The sequence below is a fragment of the Columba livia genome, chromosome 23 (genome assembly GCF_036013475.1).
Source record: "Columba livia isolate bColLiv1 breed racing homer chromosome 23, bColLiv1.pat.W.v2, whole genome shotgun sequence".
Classification (NCBI taxonomy): Eukaryota; Metazoa; Chordata; class Aves; order Columbiformes; family Columbidae; genus Columba; species Columba livia.
In genome coordinates, this window is record NC_088624.1 from 2,696,032 (window position 1) to 2,713,375 (window position 17,344).

At 67.6% G+C, this 17,344-nt stretch overlaps 2 protein-coding genes across 13 annotated transcripts; one reads left to right on the plus strand and one right to left on the minus strand.

The window, feature by feature from the left end:
- The first annotated feature begins 1,202 nt into the window (after positions 1-1,202).
- TBX21 (T-box transcription factor 21) lies at positions 1,203-9,491 on the plus strand. Of its 3 annotated transcripts, none has more exons than XM_065039702.1 (6): positions 1,203-1,843; positions 7,240-7,394; positions 7,479-7,600; positions 7,672-7,830; positions 8,363-8,424; positions 8,524-9,491. In XM_065039702.1, exons 1-6 carry the CDS (start codon positions 1,386-1,388, stop codon positions 9,161-9,163), a joined length of 1,596 nt encoding a protein of 531 aa, XP_064895774.1. In that variant the 5' UTR covers positions 1,203-1,385; the 3' UTR covers positions 9,164-9,491. The 3 variants fall into 3 exon arrangements, with proteins under 3 accessions (XP_064895774.1, XP_064895775.1, XP_064895776.1); XM_065039703.1 differs by having other exon boundaries at positions 7,261-7,394; XM_065039704.1 differs by lacking the exon at positions 1,203-1,843 and adding an exon at positions 2,339-7,111.
- Positions 9,492-9,629: 138 nt separating this feature from the next.
- On the minus strand, positions 9,630-17,008 carry OSBPL7 (oxysterol binding protein like 7). 10 transcript variants are annotated; one of them, XM_065039691.1, is made up of 23 exons: positions 16,894-17,008; positions 15,789-15,980; positions 15,476-15,598; positions 15,281-15,334; positions 15,065-15,178; positions 14,870-14,977; positions 14,656-14,776; positions 14,468-14,571; positions 14,290-14,382; positions 14,049-14,178; positions 13,820-13,944; positions 13,575-13,655; positions 13,367-13,498; positions 12,793-12,883; positions 12,443-12,720; positions 12,005-12,142; positions 11,866-11,929; positions 11,714-11,792; positions 11,490-11,634; positions 10,703-10,844; positions 10,490-10,616; positions 10,292-10,414; positions 9,630-10,095 (listed from the first exon to the last, which is right to left on the minus strand). In XM_065039691.1, exons 2-23 carry the CDS (start codon positions 15,879-15,881, stop codon positions 9,987-9,989), a joined length of 2,574 nt encoding a protein of 857 aa, XP_064895763.1. In that variant the 5' UTR covers positions 15,882-15,980; positions 16,894-17,008; the 3' UTR covers positions 9,630-9,986. The 10 variants fall into 10 exon arrangements, 9 of the variants coding, with proteins under 9 accessions (XP_064895763.1, XP_064895765.1, XP_064895767.1 ...); XM_065039693.1 differs by lacking the exon at positions 15,281-15,334; XM_065039695.1 differs by lacking the exon at positions 14,870-14,977.
- Between the last annotated feature and the right edge of the window lie 336 nt (positions 17,009-17,344).

The window sequence follows — 17,344 nt, forward strand, 5'->3', positions numbered from 1 at the left end:
GACACACTGTGGGGACGTGGGGGTCCCGTCCAGCTGCCCCACATGGCCCGGCTGCCACCCCCACCCCGTACATACTTAACTCCCCATTTCCTCCTGCAGACCTGTCCCCATCCATGTCCCCATCCATCTCCTCCCGCTGTCCCCCGCCAGCGCTGTCACCTGCCACCCCCCAGGGCCACCAGTCCCAGAGGACGTGGGTTTGGTAGAGACCCACATGTGCCCCTTTGTCCCCCCACCCCTCGCACCCCCCCAGCCCCAGAGGGGACCCACAGGCGCGGGGACACTTGGGCACATCCCTGCACCCAGGGGCCGAGCCCGGACCCCAGGAAGGGGACACATAGGCCAGTGGCAGTGTCACTCGTCCTTTCGTGCAGGGTGGCACCCAGCCGTCCCCCACCCCCTCATGGCACTGCCCCACTGGGAATGGAAAGTATTGACGGGCGCTGGGCTGGGGATGCTGCCAAGGGAAGTGGCCCCTCCAGAGCAAAATGCCATCGTGATGGCTCCGGGGGACATGGGGACTTCCCTTGGCACAGCAGGGTCAAGGGCAGGTGTTGGGGAGACCTGGCCCTGGGGGGGCACTGGGGGAGCACAGCTTGTGCCCAGAGGACTTGGAGCACCCCAAACCTGGCAGAAGGGGAAGGTGGCCCAGAAGGGGACGAGCCCCCAGCCCGAGCCACCTCCTGTGTGTGCTCTGACACCAGAATGTGCAGGGGGGACCCAAAATGTCGGGCACCCAGGAGTGTGGGCTCTCCATTGTCCCCTTGGTCACTCCCTGTGTCTCCTCGTAGTGTCCCTGTCCCTTCCCGTGTCCCCCACCCCCTCCCACCTCCCCACCCCCCAGCTCACCGTGTCTCCACGTGTTCCCCATCTCCTCCCACGCTCCGTGTCCCGCGTGTCCCACATCCCCTCCCGCATCCCCGCGTGTCCGGGCCCCGCGTGTCCCGCCCCCGGCCCGCCCGGTGGGGGCCGCCTCCGCGGGGGGGGGTGGGCGGAGCTCCGGGCTCGGAGCCGCTTCTTTGGATAAGAGGCGCGGAGCCACGGGGCCGGGCCGGTGGAACGTGTGAGGGCACCGGCAGCAGCTCCGGTAATAGCGGGACAGGGTGGGGACACCCCTTCAACGGCACTTTTGGGGTTTTTCCAGTTGTTTGGGGTTTTTTATTATTATTTTTTCAGGTTTGTTTTTTCGCCCCCCCTCCTCCCCTTGGCTTTCCCCGGGCTACCCCGGCTCGCCCCCCCGTCCCGCGGGGCCGCCGGGCATGGAGGGGGCGGCGGGAGCCCGGCGAGGCGGGCGCCGCTGAAACGCTCCCGGGCTCCGGGTCTCGGGGCCACCGGTGGGGCCCCCCCATGAGCGGCTGAGCGGGGCCGGTGCCCCCCGCCCGTCCATGGGCGCGCTGGAGCCGGGCACCCCCCGCCCCGCCGCCCCCATGCTCAGCGGCACCGCCAGCTTCGCCAAGGAGCCGCCGGGCCCCCGGGACGCCGCCGCTTATTACGGTGATGGGGGAGGACCGGAGCCGGGAGTCCCCCCGCTGCCCTACGGTGCTCCCGGTACCTTCGGCAACCGGTTCGTGGGACCGTGCCCGCCTTACCGGGCGCCGCCGCCTCCCGCCGCCGCCCCGGTGGAGGGCTACGCGGTGGAGGGTTACGCGGGCGCGGAGTTGTACGCGGGTGCGGAGGGCGCTTACACCGGGGGGGCCGCCCCACTGTGCCCCCGCTCCGGGCCACTCTGCGCCCTCCCCGGGTACCGAGCGGCCGGGAAGGTGCAGGTGATGCTCAACAACTACCCGCTCTGGGCCAAGTTCCACAAGCACCAGACCGAGATGATCATCACCAAGCAGGGCAGGTGAGCCGGGGGGGTTACCGGGGTGGGGGGCCGGGGAGCACTGGGACAGAGAGAGGCAGCAATACCGGGACCTGTGCAGGCATCGGTCGGGGTTCGGTGCGGGCAGGGATGCGGATACGGGGATGCTGGGGTGCAGAGAAGGGTGTGGGACAGGCTGGGGGGCTGCGGAATGGGACGGGGTGGCTGGCACGATGAGGGGCTGGAGGTTCCTGTCTTGTCTTCTCAAAGGACTGGAGGTGCGGGGCGGGAGTGTTTGTGGGGCTGGGCGTCCCCATCTGCCTATGCAAGGTGGGGTGTGTGTGCAAGAAAGGGTCCCTGTGGGTTTGGGGGTGACATCTTTCTGTGTGAGCAAAGGAAAAAAGTGGAGGAGCAAAGTGGACCCAACCCCTCTGGTCTCATTTTTTAGGGTTGCTGAGGCTTATTGGAAGGAGAAGGGGGTCTGGGGGTGCCTCCACCCATGTCAGGGTGGGAGAGGGGGGGGGTCTGGAGCTCCAGACAGAGTTTGTTGTGCCAGGAAGCCCGTGGACATGGTGCCGGGGGGGCTGAGGCAGTGTTTATGCAGGCCGGATCCAGAGCTCAGCACCGCAACAAGTAGTGAGAGCCCAGCGCTGGCTGGGGTGCAGGAGGGTCCCCGGAGCACAGCGGGTGGGTGGGGGACACCCCCTCTACTTGCTGTACCCCCTGGGATGGAAATCCCCCGCCTTGCTCTGTGGGGCAGGCAGAGGCTGGGTGCCCTCGATGTGCTCGGGGAAGGGGGAGCATTTCGGAAACATCCTGGGTGCCAAAACAGCCGTTGTTGACGTGATGGCCGGGCACCTGCTGTCCATCTCCTGCTGGGGGATCCTGGAGCTGGGGGGAAATGGGGGAGCTAAAGTGCACCCCACCACTGCCAACAGCCTCGCTTGCAGGGTCTGGAGGGTGCGATACAGGCCTGGAGGGGCCCTTGAGCCGCCCCGACTTGAAGCAAGGGGAGCCTGAAATGCTGGTGGCCCCCCTGAGCCCATCCTTTGGCCCCACACCGGGTAACCGGCAGAGACCTCCCAGCCCCTCCTGCTGCAGTGACCCCCCCTCCCCACCGCCAGCCCCCTGCCCAGGGGGTTCTCTTTCTGCCCGCTGCCGGCAGCGATGCTCCATGCCCGCTCCCCTCCCTGCCTGAGACAGACGGTGTCACTTCGATGCTGAGACCAACCTGCTTAATGTGGTGAAAGTCTAAACGTGTTAAAGCCGCTTGGTTTGCCACGGCCATTCCCGGGCTCACTCCCCCCACTGGCCTCGGGGCCGCTCGGCAGAAAACTGGCACCGATGGGGCGACACGTTCCCAGAATCAGCCCAGGGGGTGGCGGGGATGTTGGGGCCCCCAGATAGCTGTTTGTCACCTTTGAACATTCGAGTCCTACCGGAACATGCTGAAATTCACCCCATCACGTCCCTCCTCTCTTTCCCCAGCTGCTGTGGTGGGTGTTGGGGCAAAGCCCACCCCTGCAGCATCGGGGCCGCTCAGGATCTGGTGCTGAGGGTCTGGAAACTGGGGTGTCCCCAAGATCCCATCCTCTCTGCCCTGCGGCTCATCTGGGCTCTACCGCCAACTCCCAGCATGAAGACGGGCAATTTTTGGGGTTCTTTTTCTAGTCCCATCCCCGCCGTGATGGCTCTGCAGTGGGGCTGGGGTGTGGGGGGGATGTGCTCTCTGCTGGGGGGCTCATGGCAGACCCAAACCATGGAGAAGTCAAACTTGGAGCCACAAAACATCCGTTTCCCCCGGCTCTGGGCTGCTTTTGCAAAAATCTACGTGCAGGGCCGGGCTGCAGCGCTGCTGAGACACAGGAAAAACCCAAAGCAGGGGGTGTGTGCCCCAAAACAGGCACCCATCGGGCTGGGGGGCTCTGGGACAGGGGACATGTCCCATCCCACTGGTGTGGGTGCCCCATCTTGCCTGGTGGCACTGGCGCCTCCTTGTCTGTGTCCCTGGGATGCATCCCCATGGAGAGGAGCTGAGGTTGGGTGGGACATGATGGCACTGGGGTGAACCTGGTCGGGTAGTGGGATTAACACCCCCGGCACCTTCTCTGCCCCTCTGACACACCATCCCATGCCGCCTCGTGCCATCCCATACCATCCCCCACCCACTCCTACCCTGCAAAACTGATTTCCTGCCGGTTTCCCACGCAGGTCCCCATCCTTCGTCCATCCCCTGCGGCTCTCGGGCTCAGCCAGGGCAGGATTCCTGTGGAAACCCCCAAGGACTCGCCATGGCCCTGGCTGCGAAGGGCCCGGGGAATTCCTGCCCCGTGGCTTTCTGCTGCGAAGCCAGGGCTGGCTTTGCCTTTCAGGGGCACTCGGTGCACTTGGGGGTACAAGGACCGGCTTTGCATTTGGGGACACAAGGGCTAGTGTTGCCTTTGTGGGGGACGCTGGGGAGACAAGGATTGGTTTTGAATTTGGCTAACATGAGGGTTGGCTTTGGCTTGATGGTGCAGTGGGTGGCCCTGCATTTGGGGGAGCACAAGGGCTTGCTCTGCCCTTTTGAGGGGACTTGGGGATGGTTTGGCTGGGCTGCGGTGACAAGAGGGGACCCAGTGCCACAGCACTGTGCCGCCATGTAGCTGTGCCATGTGCCTATGCTGTGCCAAGCAGCCGCGCCATGCAACCATGCAGCTCTGTGACACAGCTGCGCAGCACCACGCCACTGTGCCATGCTGTGCCATGCAGCCATGCAGTGTCACCATGCCACACCGAGCAGCCGTGCCGTACAGCTGTGCCATGCAGCTGTGCTGTGGGGGCAGGGGACGGGTGGAGCGCAACGGGGGCTGCGCCGATCTCCCACGGGCCGCGGTTCTAGTGGCCGATGCAACTGGGTTGCACTGGGTTGTACTGGGAGAGGAGGCGGCTCAGGAAGCTGGCAGCCCCCCCGCTGCGGTGCTGGGGTGCGGGGACGGTACAGGGCAAGTGGGGCTCCCCTTGCTGGGGGGGTTTGTGCTCCTGGGCTCCATATTTCCCCTCCACCTGGGTTCATCCTGACCCTCTGCTCCCTCTGTTCCCTTGACCCCAGGGTTCCACATCACCCAGTGTCCTCTTGACACCCGTGTCCCCTGGACATGCCGGTGTGTCCCCAGTGCCCTGTGTCCCCTGGTTCACCTGCCCCATGGTCATGCAACCCATTTTGCCCCAAGCCCCCTGAGTCAAGGGGTTCACACAGGGACAAACCTCAGGGCAAGAGCTGGGGGCCGCTTCCAGAGCTCCAGAAACAAATGTGCAAAGCGGGGGACACTAGAGGTGTGGGTGAGTTGGTTGGGACATCCTGCCCCCCACCATGGCACCTCCCAAACCGCAGGGGCCAAACCCAAGGGAACTGAGTCCTGCCTGAGCAGCGGCCCCAGGAGCTCCAGCACCGGGGGGTTTAAAAATAAACATGAAGCGTGCAGGGTTTCGGGTCGTACCCCCCGCCCTGCCGTGCCCCGGCCGAGCCCTGCGGTTTGCACCGCGGCAGCATGTGAGCTGCGGCTCTTTCTCTGCTCCGCCAGCAGCTCGAGGCTCAGGGAGCCGGTGGTGTCGGAGCAAGCAAGGTGCAAAAAAAAACCCCAAAAAGCAACAAAAAAAAACCCAGAAAAAGCTGTTTTCTTCCTCTTTGCTCCTTGCAGCAGCTCAGGGCTGGTGCAGCACCCAGCCTGGCTGCTCGCCCTGGTTCACCGCTGTGCTGGGAGCCAGTGTGGGTGAGGGTTTTGGCACCTGGGGGGGCTCGGGGGCAGCGCAGCCCCTTGCTGCTGCCCTTTGATGTGGCTGCAGTTTGTACCGGTGGCAGGAACTGCCGTGGCCCTCGGCACGGCCACGTCTCGCACGCTCTGGCAGGGATGTGACCCTCGGGGGCCGCTTGCTTTTGGCACACGAGTGGTGTGACGGGTTTTGGGTGGTCCCCGGGGTACTGTGGTGCTCGGGGTACGCTCGGTGTTGCTGTCCATCCGTCCCCGGGGAGCACACGTGCGGCTCCTCGCCGTGAGCTCTGCTTTCTTTTTCTTTTCCCCGCTCTCTCGCAAAGGCAATTTTGAGTCAGTGCGGGCTGTGCGTGCTCTTTCCACTGCTCCTCGGCCCTGGTGCTGCGGCCGATTCCCCATCTCCTGCCCCACACCCAGGGCTGTGCGTCCCCAGCCCCTCACCGTGCTTTGCACCTGCGGCTGGTGCTCAGGGCAGGATGGTGGCCGCGGGGGCTCCGCCGGTCCCTGCTGCAGCAGCCCCCTTGCTGCATCTTTGTCATGAGCTCACTGGTCTCTGCAGGGCAGCTCCGGGGGGCAGCCCCATATCCCGGCCCAAAACCAGACCCACACCTTCCCTTCTGCCAGGGGGGGAGGAGGAAACCCCCCCAGCCCCATGTGGGACCCCTCATCCAGGTGAGGTTTGCCAGGGACCTTTTGGAGAAGCCCCAGCACCTGTTTTACAAGAAATGCTGGTGCTTCGAGGAAATGGGGAAGGGGGGTGAAACCAGCGCCTCTCCCTGCTGCCAGCCGCCCCCCACCCTCGCCCACCTGGTACCGGCACACGGGAAGCGGCGCAGCCCAGGGGAGGGAGGGGACCGGGGGTGTGTGGCATCTCAGCACCCCCAGCCCTCCTTTCGGGGGTGGTCAGGATGAGTCCTCCATTGCCACACATGTATCGCACCCAGGCAGAGCTGAGAGGGAGATGGGCACCCCCTGTGCCCCTCATGTCAGTCTGCATGGGGGTTCCGTCCTGCTCCCTGATGATGGCTCGTTAGTGTGGGTGATGCTAATGGGGTGGCCAGGTGGTGGGGATGGGGCTGCTGAGGCAGGTTTCCAAAATCCAGAACTTAGCGGGTACCAAAATGCTGTAGTCAAAGAGCTGAGCTCTGCTGGGGGTCTGAACTGGCCACCCCGGCTGTAATCCCAGTCTGGCTACTGGGACTACTGGGGCTGGTGATGGAAAAGCAGGGACTGAACTCTGAGGGGGAGGAGGGTCTGATCTCCCAACCCTTGGCTGGGATTTGGGGTCCACCCTGGGTGGGGGGGGCAGTGGGGAGCAGCCCTCGGGGGGGGTGGCAGCTGCAGCCCCAGGGTCCCCCCCGGCTGTCCCATCCTGTCCCCTTCCTGCCCTTGGCGCAGGCTGGCACCCAGCCCGAAATAGCAGTGGTGTTGGTTTCCGATCCGGAAGGTGCTCGAGGAGAGGGAGGAAGATGCCGGGGGGGGGAATCAGCCCCGAGAGCATCCCCCAGCTGCCGGGGTCAGTCACCTCCTCACGGGCACCCCGCCGGGCACTGGAGAGGTCAGGGCATCGCCGTGCCTCAGTTTCCCCATCACTGCTTTACAAGGCAGAGCTTCCCCCCCTGCAGGCCCTTGCGCTGGGGGTGAGCGGGGGGGGTGACAGTGTCTGCGCCTCTGTCCCCTCCCCAGGCGCATGTTCCCATTCCTCAGCTTCAGCCTCTCGGGGCTCAACCCCGTGGCGCACTACAGCGTCTGCGTGGATGTGGTGCTGGTGGACCAGCACCACTGGCGCTACCAGGGCGGCAAGTGGGTGCAGTGCGGCAAAGCCGAGGGCAACATGCCAGGTACAGCCTCCCATCCCCTTCCTCATCCTCCTCGCTATGCCGGGGCTGGGGGGTAACCCCATCCTTGCTGTCCCCCCCCTCCAGGAAACCGCCTCTACCTGCACCCCGACTCGCCCAACACGGGAGCCCACTGGATGCGGCAGGAGGTTTCCTTTGGGAAGCTGAAGCTCACCAACAACAAGGGCGCAGCCAACAACGTGGGCCAGGTAAGGGTCCGGCTACCCCGCCGGGCTGCGCCGTGTCCCCGCGTGCCCCCGACCTCCCTCTGCCCCCCCAGATGATCGTGCTGCAGTCGCTGCACAAGTACCAGCCGCGGCTGCATGTGACGGAGGTGAAGGAGGGCGAGGGCGAGGAGACGCACCCCTCCCCGCACACCCACACCTTCGCCTTCCCCGAGACCCAGTTCATCGCCGTCACAGCCTACCAGAACGCCGACGTGAGTACCGGTCCCCAAAGCCCGAGTTTCCTCCCTCAAACAGCCCCCCAGCAGCACAGGAACACCAGCACCCCCCCAGGCCCACAGAAACTCTGATACAGCCCAGTGTCATCACAGCAATGCACCCCAACAGCCCCACGAGATCCCCAGCGCCAGGGTCACCCTACTGGCATCACCCCAGCACCCCTCTCTGCCACCAACACCCCCTGTCTGCAGCATCTCCACAACCCCTGGTACCCCCCCCCCCCGCATCCCCTAAGCATCCCAGTAGCCCCCCCAGTAACCCCTGCATCCCCTAAGCATCCCAGTAGCCCTCCCCGGTAACCCCTGCATCCCCTAAGCATCCCACTAGCCCCCCCCCCAGTAACCCCTGCACCCCCTCAGCATTCCAGTAGACCCCCAGTAATCCCCTGCACCCCTCGGCATCCCAGTAGCCCCACAGTAACCCCTGCATCCCCTCAGCACCCCAGTAGTCCCCTAAGCAGGGGCAGGCTGGCAGCAGCCCCCCCCATCCCCATGTCCCCCCCCCCAGATCACCCAGCTGAAGATCGACCACAACCCCTTCGCCAAAGGCTTCCGCGACAACTTTGACTCGTGAGTGTCCCCGCACCCTCCCACTGCCGTCCCCCAGAGCCCCCGCTGCAGGAGGGCATTGTCCCCCCCTAATCTCACCCTGTCCCCCCCCCCACCCAGGATGTACACGGCGTCGGAGGGCGACCGCCTCACCCCATCCCCGCCGGACGGTGCCGGGTGCCAGCAGCTCCTGCCAGCCCCCTGCTTCCAGCCCTTCCTGCCCGAGCAGTACTCGCTGCCCGCCCCCGGCCGCTTCTTCGCGGGGGCAGAGCGGGGGGCTCCGCTGCCCCTGCCCCCCAAGGACCCCCCGCGCTGGTACTTCACCCCTCAGCAGCCCCCCGCCCCCGGGGCGCTGGAGTACGGTGGCTACGAGGTGGGGTACGGGGGGGGCAAACTGGTGCCCTATGGGGTGAAACCCTTCGCCCCCCACCCCTCCCTGCCCTACTACCCCGAGGGCCCGGGGGGGTTCGGGGGGGGCTGGAGCCCCGGGCAGTTCGGCCCCAAGGGCAGCGCCGGGGCACTGGGCTGGTACCGGGAGCCCCGGGAGGAGAAGGGGAAGGAGGCGGAGGGCTGGGCCCCCCCCGAACCCCCCCCCACGCTTTCGGGGGACTCCTCGGACTCGGGGCTGTACGAGTGCAAGCGGCGGCGGGTGTCCCCGTACCCCTCCAGCGCCGAGAGCTCGCCCCCGCCCCGAAACGGGGACATCTACGACAAGGACCTGGGCGCTGATGGCGGCTACTACGGCTTCTACGGCAACTGAGCTGCACTGGGGGGCTCAGACACCCCCCCCCGGCACCCCGAGGCAATGGGAGCTGGTCCTGTGTGTGCCCCCACCCATTTAACACCCTTATCCTGGGAAGACTTGAGTGGACGGGGGGGCTGCAGCCAGACAATCAGCCCCCGGAGCCACCCCAGTGGGGCCACAGGGGTGACTGGGAAGGGATGGGGGCGGGGATAGAGCATTTTTTTGTCATCAGTGGTTTTTAAGGGGTGGGGGGGTTAACACTGAAGTATTTATTGAGCCCCCCCCGTGCCTGGCGTGGGGCTGGGGGCAGCAGCATATCTTGCAATAAAAGGGACACTGTGGGGCTCCGTTCTGCTCTGTGCATGCACGAGGGAAACTGAGGCATGGGGGGGTTTAAGGGATTCATGTCCCCCCCTCCCTGGGGGGACCCAGGCATCCTGGGCTGGGAGGGGGGAGAAGGAAGCTCTCTGCACTCCCCAGCTCCCCGTAGCCTTTATTAGAGCAGTGCACAGTTTGCAGGGGGGCAAGGGGTCTGCCCGCCTGCGGGCACCCCAGCCCCCCCCGCTGCCCCCACAGGGTGAGCCAGGGTCCTGTGTCCCCAGGGCCAGGGAGGCGCTGCCAGCCCATCTCCAAGCACCCCAGCCAGCCCAAGGGTCTGCCCTGGGGTAGGAGGGGGACACTCCCTGTGCCCCCCACTTTTATATCACAGTTTTGCTTAAACACCAGCAAAACAGCTGAGGGGTGGGGGCTGCACCCCCAGTGCGGGGAGGACCAGCCCCACTGCTGAGTGTCTCTGCTGTGATGAGCTGGGGGGGTGCAGCGCCCCTTGGGGGGGTCGCTACCAGAGCACCGCGCTGTCCAGGTGGGCAAAGCCAGGGTCCAGGCGCAGCTTCCAGTAGGTGTTGTTGGTGACCCATGACTCTTTGCCGCTGGAGTCTGTCAGCCGCCTGCACGTGGGGGGGGACACAGCTGGGGGGGGCCATCGACACCCCCAGGGGTCTCCCCCATTCCCTGAAAGCCCCGCATCCCTCTGAGCCACAAGGTCCCCAACCATCACCCCAATGTCAGCCCCAGGACCTCTGTGTCCCATCTGTCACGCCATACACCAGTCCCGGCACCCCTCCCCAGCCCCCCCCGCCAGACCTGAAGAAGCGAGCCTGGTGCGTGATGTTATTCTCCTCCATCACCCGGCGCCGGTCCCGCTGCAGCTGCTCGATCTGGCGCTTCTGCGTCTCAGCCGCGGGCACGTTGCCTTCCTCCAGGTACCTGTGGGGGGGACACATCGCTGTACCGAGCTGGGCAGCCTCGGCGCCCCCCCCGCGGTGCCGGGGCACTGCTGACCGCTGGTCGGGGCGCAGGCGGGTGTCGGTGGAGGGCAGGACCCGCCGCAGCTCGGGCGTCAGCTCGTTCAGCTCCAGTGCAAACTGGGTGAAGCCGTAATTCCTCTCGTGGTCGTGGGGCATGGGGTCTGTGGGGTGGGGGGGCGCAGTGCTGAGATCCCAGGCTGGGGTTTTCCCCCCCAGCATAGCCCCCCCACCCACCCTGGGTCCTTACTGGCTCTCCAGATGCACTGTCCCGGGGGTGGCCCACGGTGCAGCCCCTCATGCCACTTGCCGGCCAGGCGCTCCACCACTGCCCCGCTGCGGCTCAGCACGGCGCCCTGCACCTCGTTGGCCCCCGCGCCCCAGTACCGCGCCTGCAGCCACAGGGGGCTGGGTGGAGCGGGTGGGGCTGGGGCGGGGCCGTGGGGAAAGGGGGGGGGCCCTGAGGGGCGGGGCCATCTGGAGAGGGCGGGGTCACTGGGAAAGGGTGGGGTGCTGAGGGGTGGGGCCACTGAGAAAAGGGTGGGGTTATTTGGAAAGGGCGGGGGCACAAGTGAGGGGCGGGGCCATTGAAAAGGGTGGGGTCAGGGAAGGGGCGGGGCAACAACAGCATTTAGATTATATGCAGGTGAAGGGGCGGGGCCACACCTGAAGGGGCGGGGCCAGGCAGGGCTGATGCACAAGGGGGTGGAGTTGGGTACATGGGAGGGTGGAGCTATGGGATAGGCGGAGCCCAGAGGCTAAAGGGCAGAGCCAGGGCGGGGCTGGGGCAGGGAGAGGTGGGGCCAGGGCAGGGCAGGGCAGGGTGTGGCGGGGTAGGGTGTGGCAGGGCAGGGTGTGGCGGGGCAGGGCGAGGCAGGGTGTGGTGGGGTAGGGTGTGGCAGGGCAGGGCGGGGCAGGGTGTGGCGGGGCAGTGTGTGGCGGGGCAGGGCAGAGCAGGGTGTGGCAGGGCAGGGCGGGGCAGGGTGTGGCGGGGCAGGGTGTGGCAGGGCAGGGTGGGGCAGGGTGTGGTGGCGCACCTTGCAGAAGGTGATCTTGCAGTGGTAGGAGGCGTCGCGGGTGTTGCGGATTAGCACCTCCCCATAGTGCTCGATCCAGCGGGGCCCACTGAGGACGTTGTGGATGCATGTGGTCACCTTGTTCCACTCAAAGTGGTCCCCGGTCCTGTGGGCAGCGCAGCGTGTCACTGGTGGGGACAGACGTGGGACACCGCAGTGGGGGAGGTCACCTGCCGGGGTCTCACCTGGGCAGCTGGACGTTGACGGTGCCCACGGGGACAATCTCCAGGGATTTGCCCCAGAATTTGTTCTTCCACCTCATGTCTAGTGGGGGGTGGGAGGAGGTGAGACCTCCCCATGACACCTCGCGAGTCCCCAGCACCCTCTGGGCACCCACCTTGCCAGAAGATGAAGTTGTCAGACTCAGCGTGGCAGGCGGAGATGGGAGGGTGGTGGCAGACCTGGCGGGAGGAAGAAGGAGGTGCCACCGCCCCGTCCTGCTCCGTCCCCCTCCCCATCCCCGTCCCCGTCCCCACCTGCTCGCTGATGAAGCGGAACCCGCGGTCGGGCCGCACGCACTCGTAGGTCTCGCCCAGCACCGGGTTGAAGGGTTTGCTGCCCGCCCGGTAGTAGGTGGAGGCGTAGGCGGACACGGCAAAGGCGGCCACGTACACCTGTGACCGCACACCTGTCACCGCTGCCACCGCGCTCTGGGGGCGTGGTTTGACCTCGCTCCGCCCTTCGGGGGCGGGGCAAGGCAGCGCCCCTAGTCTCGTGGGCGTGGTAAAACACAGCTCCGCCCCCTCGGGGCGGGGTAGCTCTCCGCCCCTCCCTCTAGCGGGCGTGGTTTTGCTCTGTCTTGCGTCCCTCGCCCACACCCGGTGCTGCTGGGGGTCGCGGCTGAGCCCTCGTGTCCCCCCCGCCCCGCGCCCACATGTTCCAGGAGACCCCCGTGTCCCCGACCCCCGTCTCACCAGGCGCTGGCGGGGGTCGCGGGCGCGGCTGGCGCGGTCCAGCAGCCCGCTGTACTCCAGCTCCTCGCAGAGCCGCTGGAGCGTGTTGAGCGGCTCGTTGAGCTGCACGGGCAGCGCCACGCGTGACAGGTCCTTCCCCACGCTGCTCCGCAGCAGCCCCCACAGGCTCACGTCCCCCGGGGGCGCGGGGGGGGCGGGCAGGCGGCTCCGCCGCCGCGGGTCCGGCCCCGGTAGCTCCAGCGGCGGCGGATCCACGGGCGTCCCCGCACCCTCCGCTCCTGCCGGGCAGCGGACGGTTGGGTGGAGCCGCGGTCCCCCCCGGTCCCCTCGCCGGCGTACCCTCCCTGTACCTGTCGGGGGGCGGCCCGGCCCTCCCGGCTCCGCCGCGTCCTCGCAGACGCTGGTGGTGGCTTCGCTGATGCACGACTCGTCGTCCGAGGGCTGGGGGGGCGCAGGGAACTGTCGGCGGCTTCGGGGGTCCCGGGGCGGGGGCGTTACCCCAGCGGGGGGGGACAGGAGGGGTTGTAACAGGCAGACACCCCCCGGGAGGATGGGACGAGACTCGGGTACCTGGGATGGGCTGGGCGGGGGCAGGATGGGGAGGGGGTGGTGGATACCGGTGGGGCTGCAGGATGGGGGAGCAGGGGCGGGGGGGGCGCACCGGCAGCACCCGGCCCCCGCTGCCGGGCTCAGAGACTGCAGAGACCCCCAGGTGGGGGGCTACGGGGGGCTGCCGGGGATATGGGGACCGGGGGTGACATGGAGGGCAGCGGGGGTAGCTCTCGGGTCAACTAATGGTGAGAGGACAGGGGAGAGAAAAGTGAGAGATGAACCCCCAGAAACAGCTGAACAGGGACAGCATGGGGGGGGTTGAAGAGCCCCACCCCCTTGCGATGGCCCCGCCCCCCCGAAGCCCCCCCCAACCTCGTTCTCGGAGGAGCTGGCAGACAGGAGAACCTCGCAGGCGTCGAAGAACTCGGTGTGCGAGTCGGCCAGCGAGACGATGCTGCGGTTGGAGAGCTGCTGCTCACGGCCCTTGGCTGGCAGTGCGTCCGGCTGCGGGGACACCAACCGCCTCAGCCCCCCGCCCGGGGGGGGCCCAGACCCCCACCCCATCCTGCCTCCCCCTCACCTCATCGGGATGCAGCGAGGCAAAGGAGTCCAGAGTGGTGTCAGAGGAGACGGAGAGGGAGTGGAAGCGCCGCAGGGCAGCCTGCAGAGGTGGGGGGGCTGAGCTGAACCCACCAGCATGTCCCGTCCATCCCGATGGGGAGGGGAGGTCACCCTGCAGCTGACCTGACAACTCACTGCACCCAGCAGCAACAACCCCCTGGAGGCTCCACCAGGACCCTGCCCAGACCCCCCAGGATTCCTCACCCCGGTATTGCCGGCACCACCGGGGCGTGGTGCTGAGTGCCGCCGGTCCAGCGCCTGCCGCATCTCCTCCAGACGGGCCCTCTCGGCCGTCAGCGCGGCCACCACGCTGCTGAGCGAGCCATGCACTGCCGGGAAACATGGGCAGGTGCTGGGCTGCAGCACAACCCCCAGCACCCGCCCTGCCACCACCAGGACCCCCAGTGGGGCTCAGCCCCCCACCTGATCCCACCTTTCTGCGCCAGGACCCAGAAGCTCCGCTGCAGCTGGCTGTACTCGGGGGGCAGGCTGAAGGGCAGCTGGCTCTGAGACGGCTCCAGGTAGCGCGAGAGGTTGGGGACAGAGCCATGCAGGCGGCCCACCTTGTTGGGGGGACACGGGGGTCAGTGGGGCCCCGGGGGGCTCTGTCCCCGGGGCAGCAGCTCAGCCAGAGGCAGCAGAGCTCAGTGGGAGACCTGCCCACCCACCCTCACCCTGCCGATGGTGTCATCCTTTGCAAAGCTCTGGGTGCACCAAATCTTGGTGGTTCTCCTGCCCTTCTTTGGCTTCTCCGTGGCGGCCGAGGGCTGCAAGTGAGAGGAGGGGCTGGAGCCAGACCCCCCCCAGAAAGGGGTTCGATGGTCAGCCCCGTGCCCCCCCCACCCTGCTCACTTGGCTGCTGGAGATGAGGGGGGCCGAGGGGATGCGGTGCAGGGCCTCCAGGCTATGCAGCATGGCCGTCAGCTCCTGCAGCTTCGCCTGGCACTCTGACAGCTCTGCAGCGGCACAGAGCGAGCCTGGTCAGCGAGGGGGGACGAGGGAACCCCCCTGCCCCACACGTCCCCTCCCGCCCTGCTCACCAGCCGAGCAGCGCTCCAGCCCCTCGCTGTCCTTCAGCCACGCGTTCACCTTGTCCCGGGAGCTGGCGAGGGCGGACAGGGCAGGGGCACTGCCCGAGGGCAGGATCCGCATCCATGGGCCCTGCAGCGGGGGACCAGGGACACCCCCAGGGCGGTTATGGGGAGCCCTGTGCCCAGGCGCTGCCTCACATCACCACCCCGAGGTGCCACCCACCTGCGCATTGGGGGGGGTCCTCCCCGCAGGGCCCCCCCTGGGCCCCTCGCCCTGGTGATGGGAGCAGAGGCTGCTCACCCAGCTGGCAAAGAGCTCCGGGGACTTGATCTGTGGGACAGGGGTGAGCTGGGGTGGGAGGGACATAGGTGGGGGTGGTCCTAAAGCCCCTGGTCTTGGCTGCAGCCCCCCCAGCACCTTGAGGTGGTAGATGTTCTCCTCCGTGTCCAGGTCCACCCGCTGCGCCTTCTTGTTGATGGACATGACGGACTGACGGACGTCAATGGATCCGTGCAGTTTGCCCTTGAGGACCTGGGGGGTCCCAGGGACACATGTCAGGGGGAAGACCCCCCTTCCTGAGGGTGTCCCCCAGCCCTCAGGGGCTGCACAGATGCAGCATGTCCCCACACTCACGTCCTGGCGTGTGGTGGCGTATTTCAAGATGCCATTTTCCAGCACAAAGTACCTCTGGGGACAGAGAGGGATGATTGTTTTGGGGAGCGGAGCATGGGCGCTGCAGCACCCCTCTCCAGGGGCCCAAATCACCCCAGGGCTGGGGACAGCACCCAGAGGTGGCCAGGGGACACCCAGTGCCATCCACCCCGTTACCTTGTGCCAGCCCTTCAGGGGCCATTTCCTCTTCTTGAGCAGGTAGCCCTCGTGCCGCCGCAGCTCCCGGCCTGGGCTGCCCCCCGCCCGTGGCTCCTCCAGCACCTCCCAGCTCTCCGAGCCCTGCCAGGGGTCAGCATGGGGGTCCCTTGTCACCAGGGGTGCTCCCCACCTTGTCCCCGGGCAGGGATGCTTGGTATTCCCCAGGGGACACCTTCTTAAAGTGGGCTGAAGCCCCCCCGGGGCCTCACAGCACCCCCAGTCCAGCCTGGGGGCACCACCTGCTGACCCTCCCAGCCAGGAGTCCCCCAACCTGCTGGACGCTGCTGTGCTTGGAAGACACGGTGCTGTTGGAGCGGGACAGGGCCCTTTTCGGAGAGGACGGGTCCTTCTCATGGCTGCCCATGGCCGGCGAGCAGGAGGGGCTGAGGGGGGCGGCCAAGCCCCCCGTCCCGTCCGTGCTGCGGAGCTGGGGGTCCAAGCTCAGCTGTCACAGTGGGAGCCGCTGCGGGGAGGGGATGTCACGCCAGGGAGCCCAGGGAGGGCATCACCCCCCTGCCCACAGCTTTCCTGCCTGGACAGACACCCCCAGCCCTTCCCTGTGGGGACAAGGGGTGGGGGACCCTCCTGTCCCTGGGAGTGGGACACCTCGCACGTGACTTCGTCCGGGACCCAGAAGCTTCCGCGCAAAGTGGAGCCTTCGACCCACCCAGCCTTATCTCGGCTCCAACGCCCATCCCTCGCCCGCACGCCGGGTCCAGAGTCCGGACCCACTCCTGCCCCATCACCCACAGACTCGGTGACAAGGGACACTCCCGTGGCGGGCACAGCCGGGAGGGTGACACGGGGTACAGAGACCCCGGCACCCCCGAGCCAGGACATGCCCCCCAAAACCCCGACCTGGCCCGGGTGTTCCCTTTGCCCCTCTCAATTACAGGAGGGAGAAACTGAGGCACGGGGAAGCTCCTCCTGCCTCGCCACCCCGTAGCGCTGCCCCAACAGGGTACCCGCTGTCCCCAGCGTCCTGGGACAACCAGGGGACAGCGGCCAAGTCCCGGTACCGGCGGCCCCGGTAAGCGCAGCCCGGTCCCCCGCCCTGCCCAGCTGGGGGACCCCCGGTCGCTGCCGGGGGACAGCACCGACCCCTGGCCCGGCAGCGGGGCTGGGGGGGTCGCCCCAGCCGCCCCCTCTGTCTGCAGCCCCCAGCGCGGGGAGGCAGAGCCCGGACAGGGCACAACATCGGGCACGACCCCCGCAGCCCGGTGCTCCCCTGCGTGGGGCCAAGTCCCCCCCGTGTCCCCCGGCAAGTGTCACCCCCAGAGCAGCGCGCAGCAGCCGGGTCCGGCTCCGAGGGCGGTAGGACCTTGGCAGGGGGCGCGGGGCCGGAGCTGCCCCCGGTTCGGGTCCCCGGTGCTCACCTGGGCGGGCGGCGGGCGCGGAGCCGGGGCCGGTCGCATCCCGGCCGGCAGCTGCAGGAACCGGAACACGGAAGGAGGCGCCGGAGCCGCTCGGCTCTGCCCCCTGCACCGTGGAGGACCGGAGCCGCCAGCACGGAGCACCGGGACCCCCCGCGCCCAGCCCGACCCTCCCGCAGCCCGGGCACGGGCAGAGCCGGTACCGGGGGCGGATCCTCTCCCGCAACAGGGTCTCGACCAGGCTGCTCCCCCTCCCCAAGCCGCCCCCCAGGGGACACGGGCCAAGCCCCGAGCTCTGCGCAGCCCGGGTGGGGGCACACCGGGAGCAGCACCACCCCACGGGGTCCCAGGACCCACTCCCCAGACTGCGCTTTAGCCCCCCCGGGACATCCTTCGCCCACCCCCCGGCCCCACTCTGTGCCAGGAGAGCCCCGAAGCCACGCCCAGTTCCCTC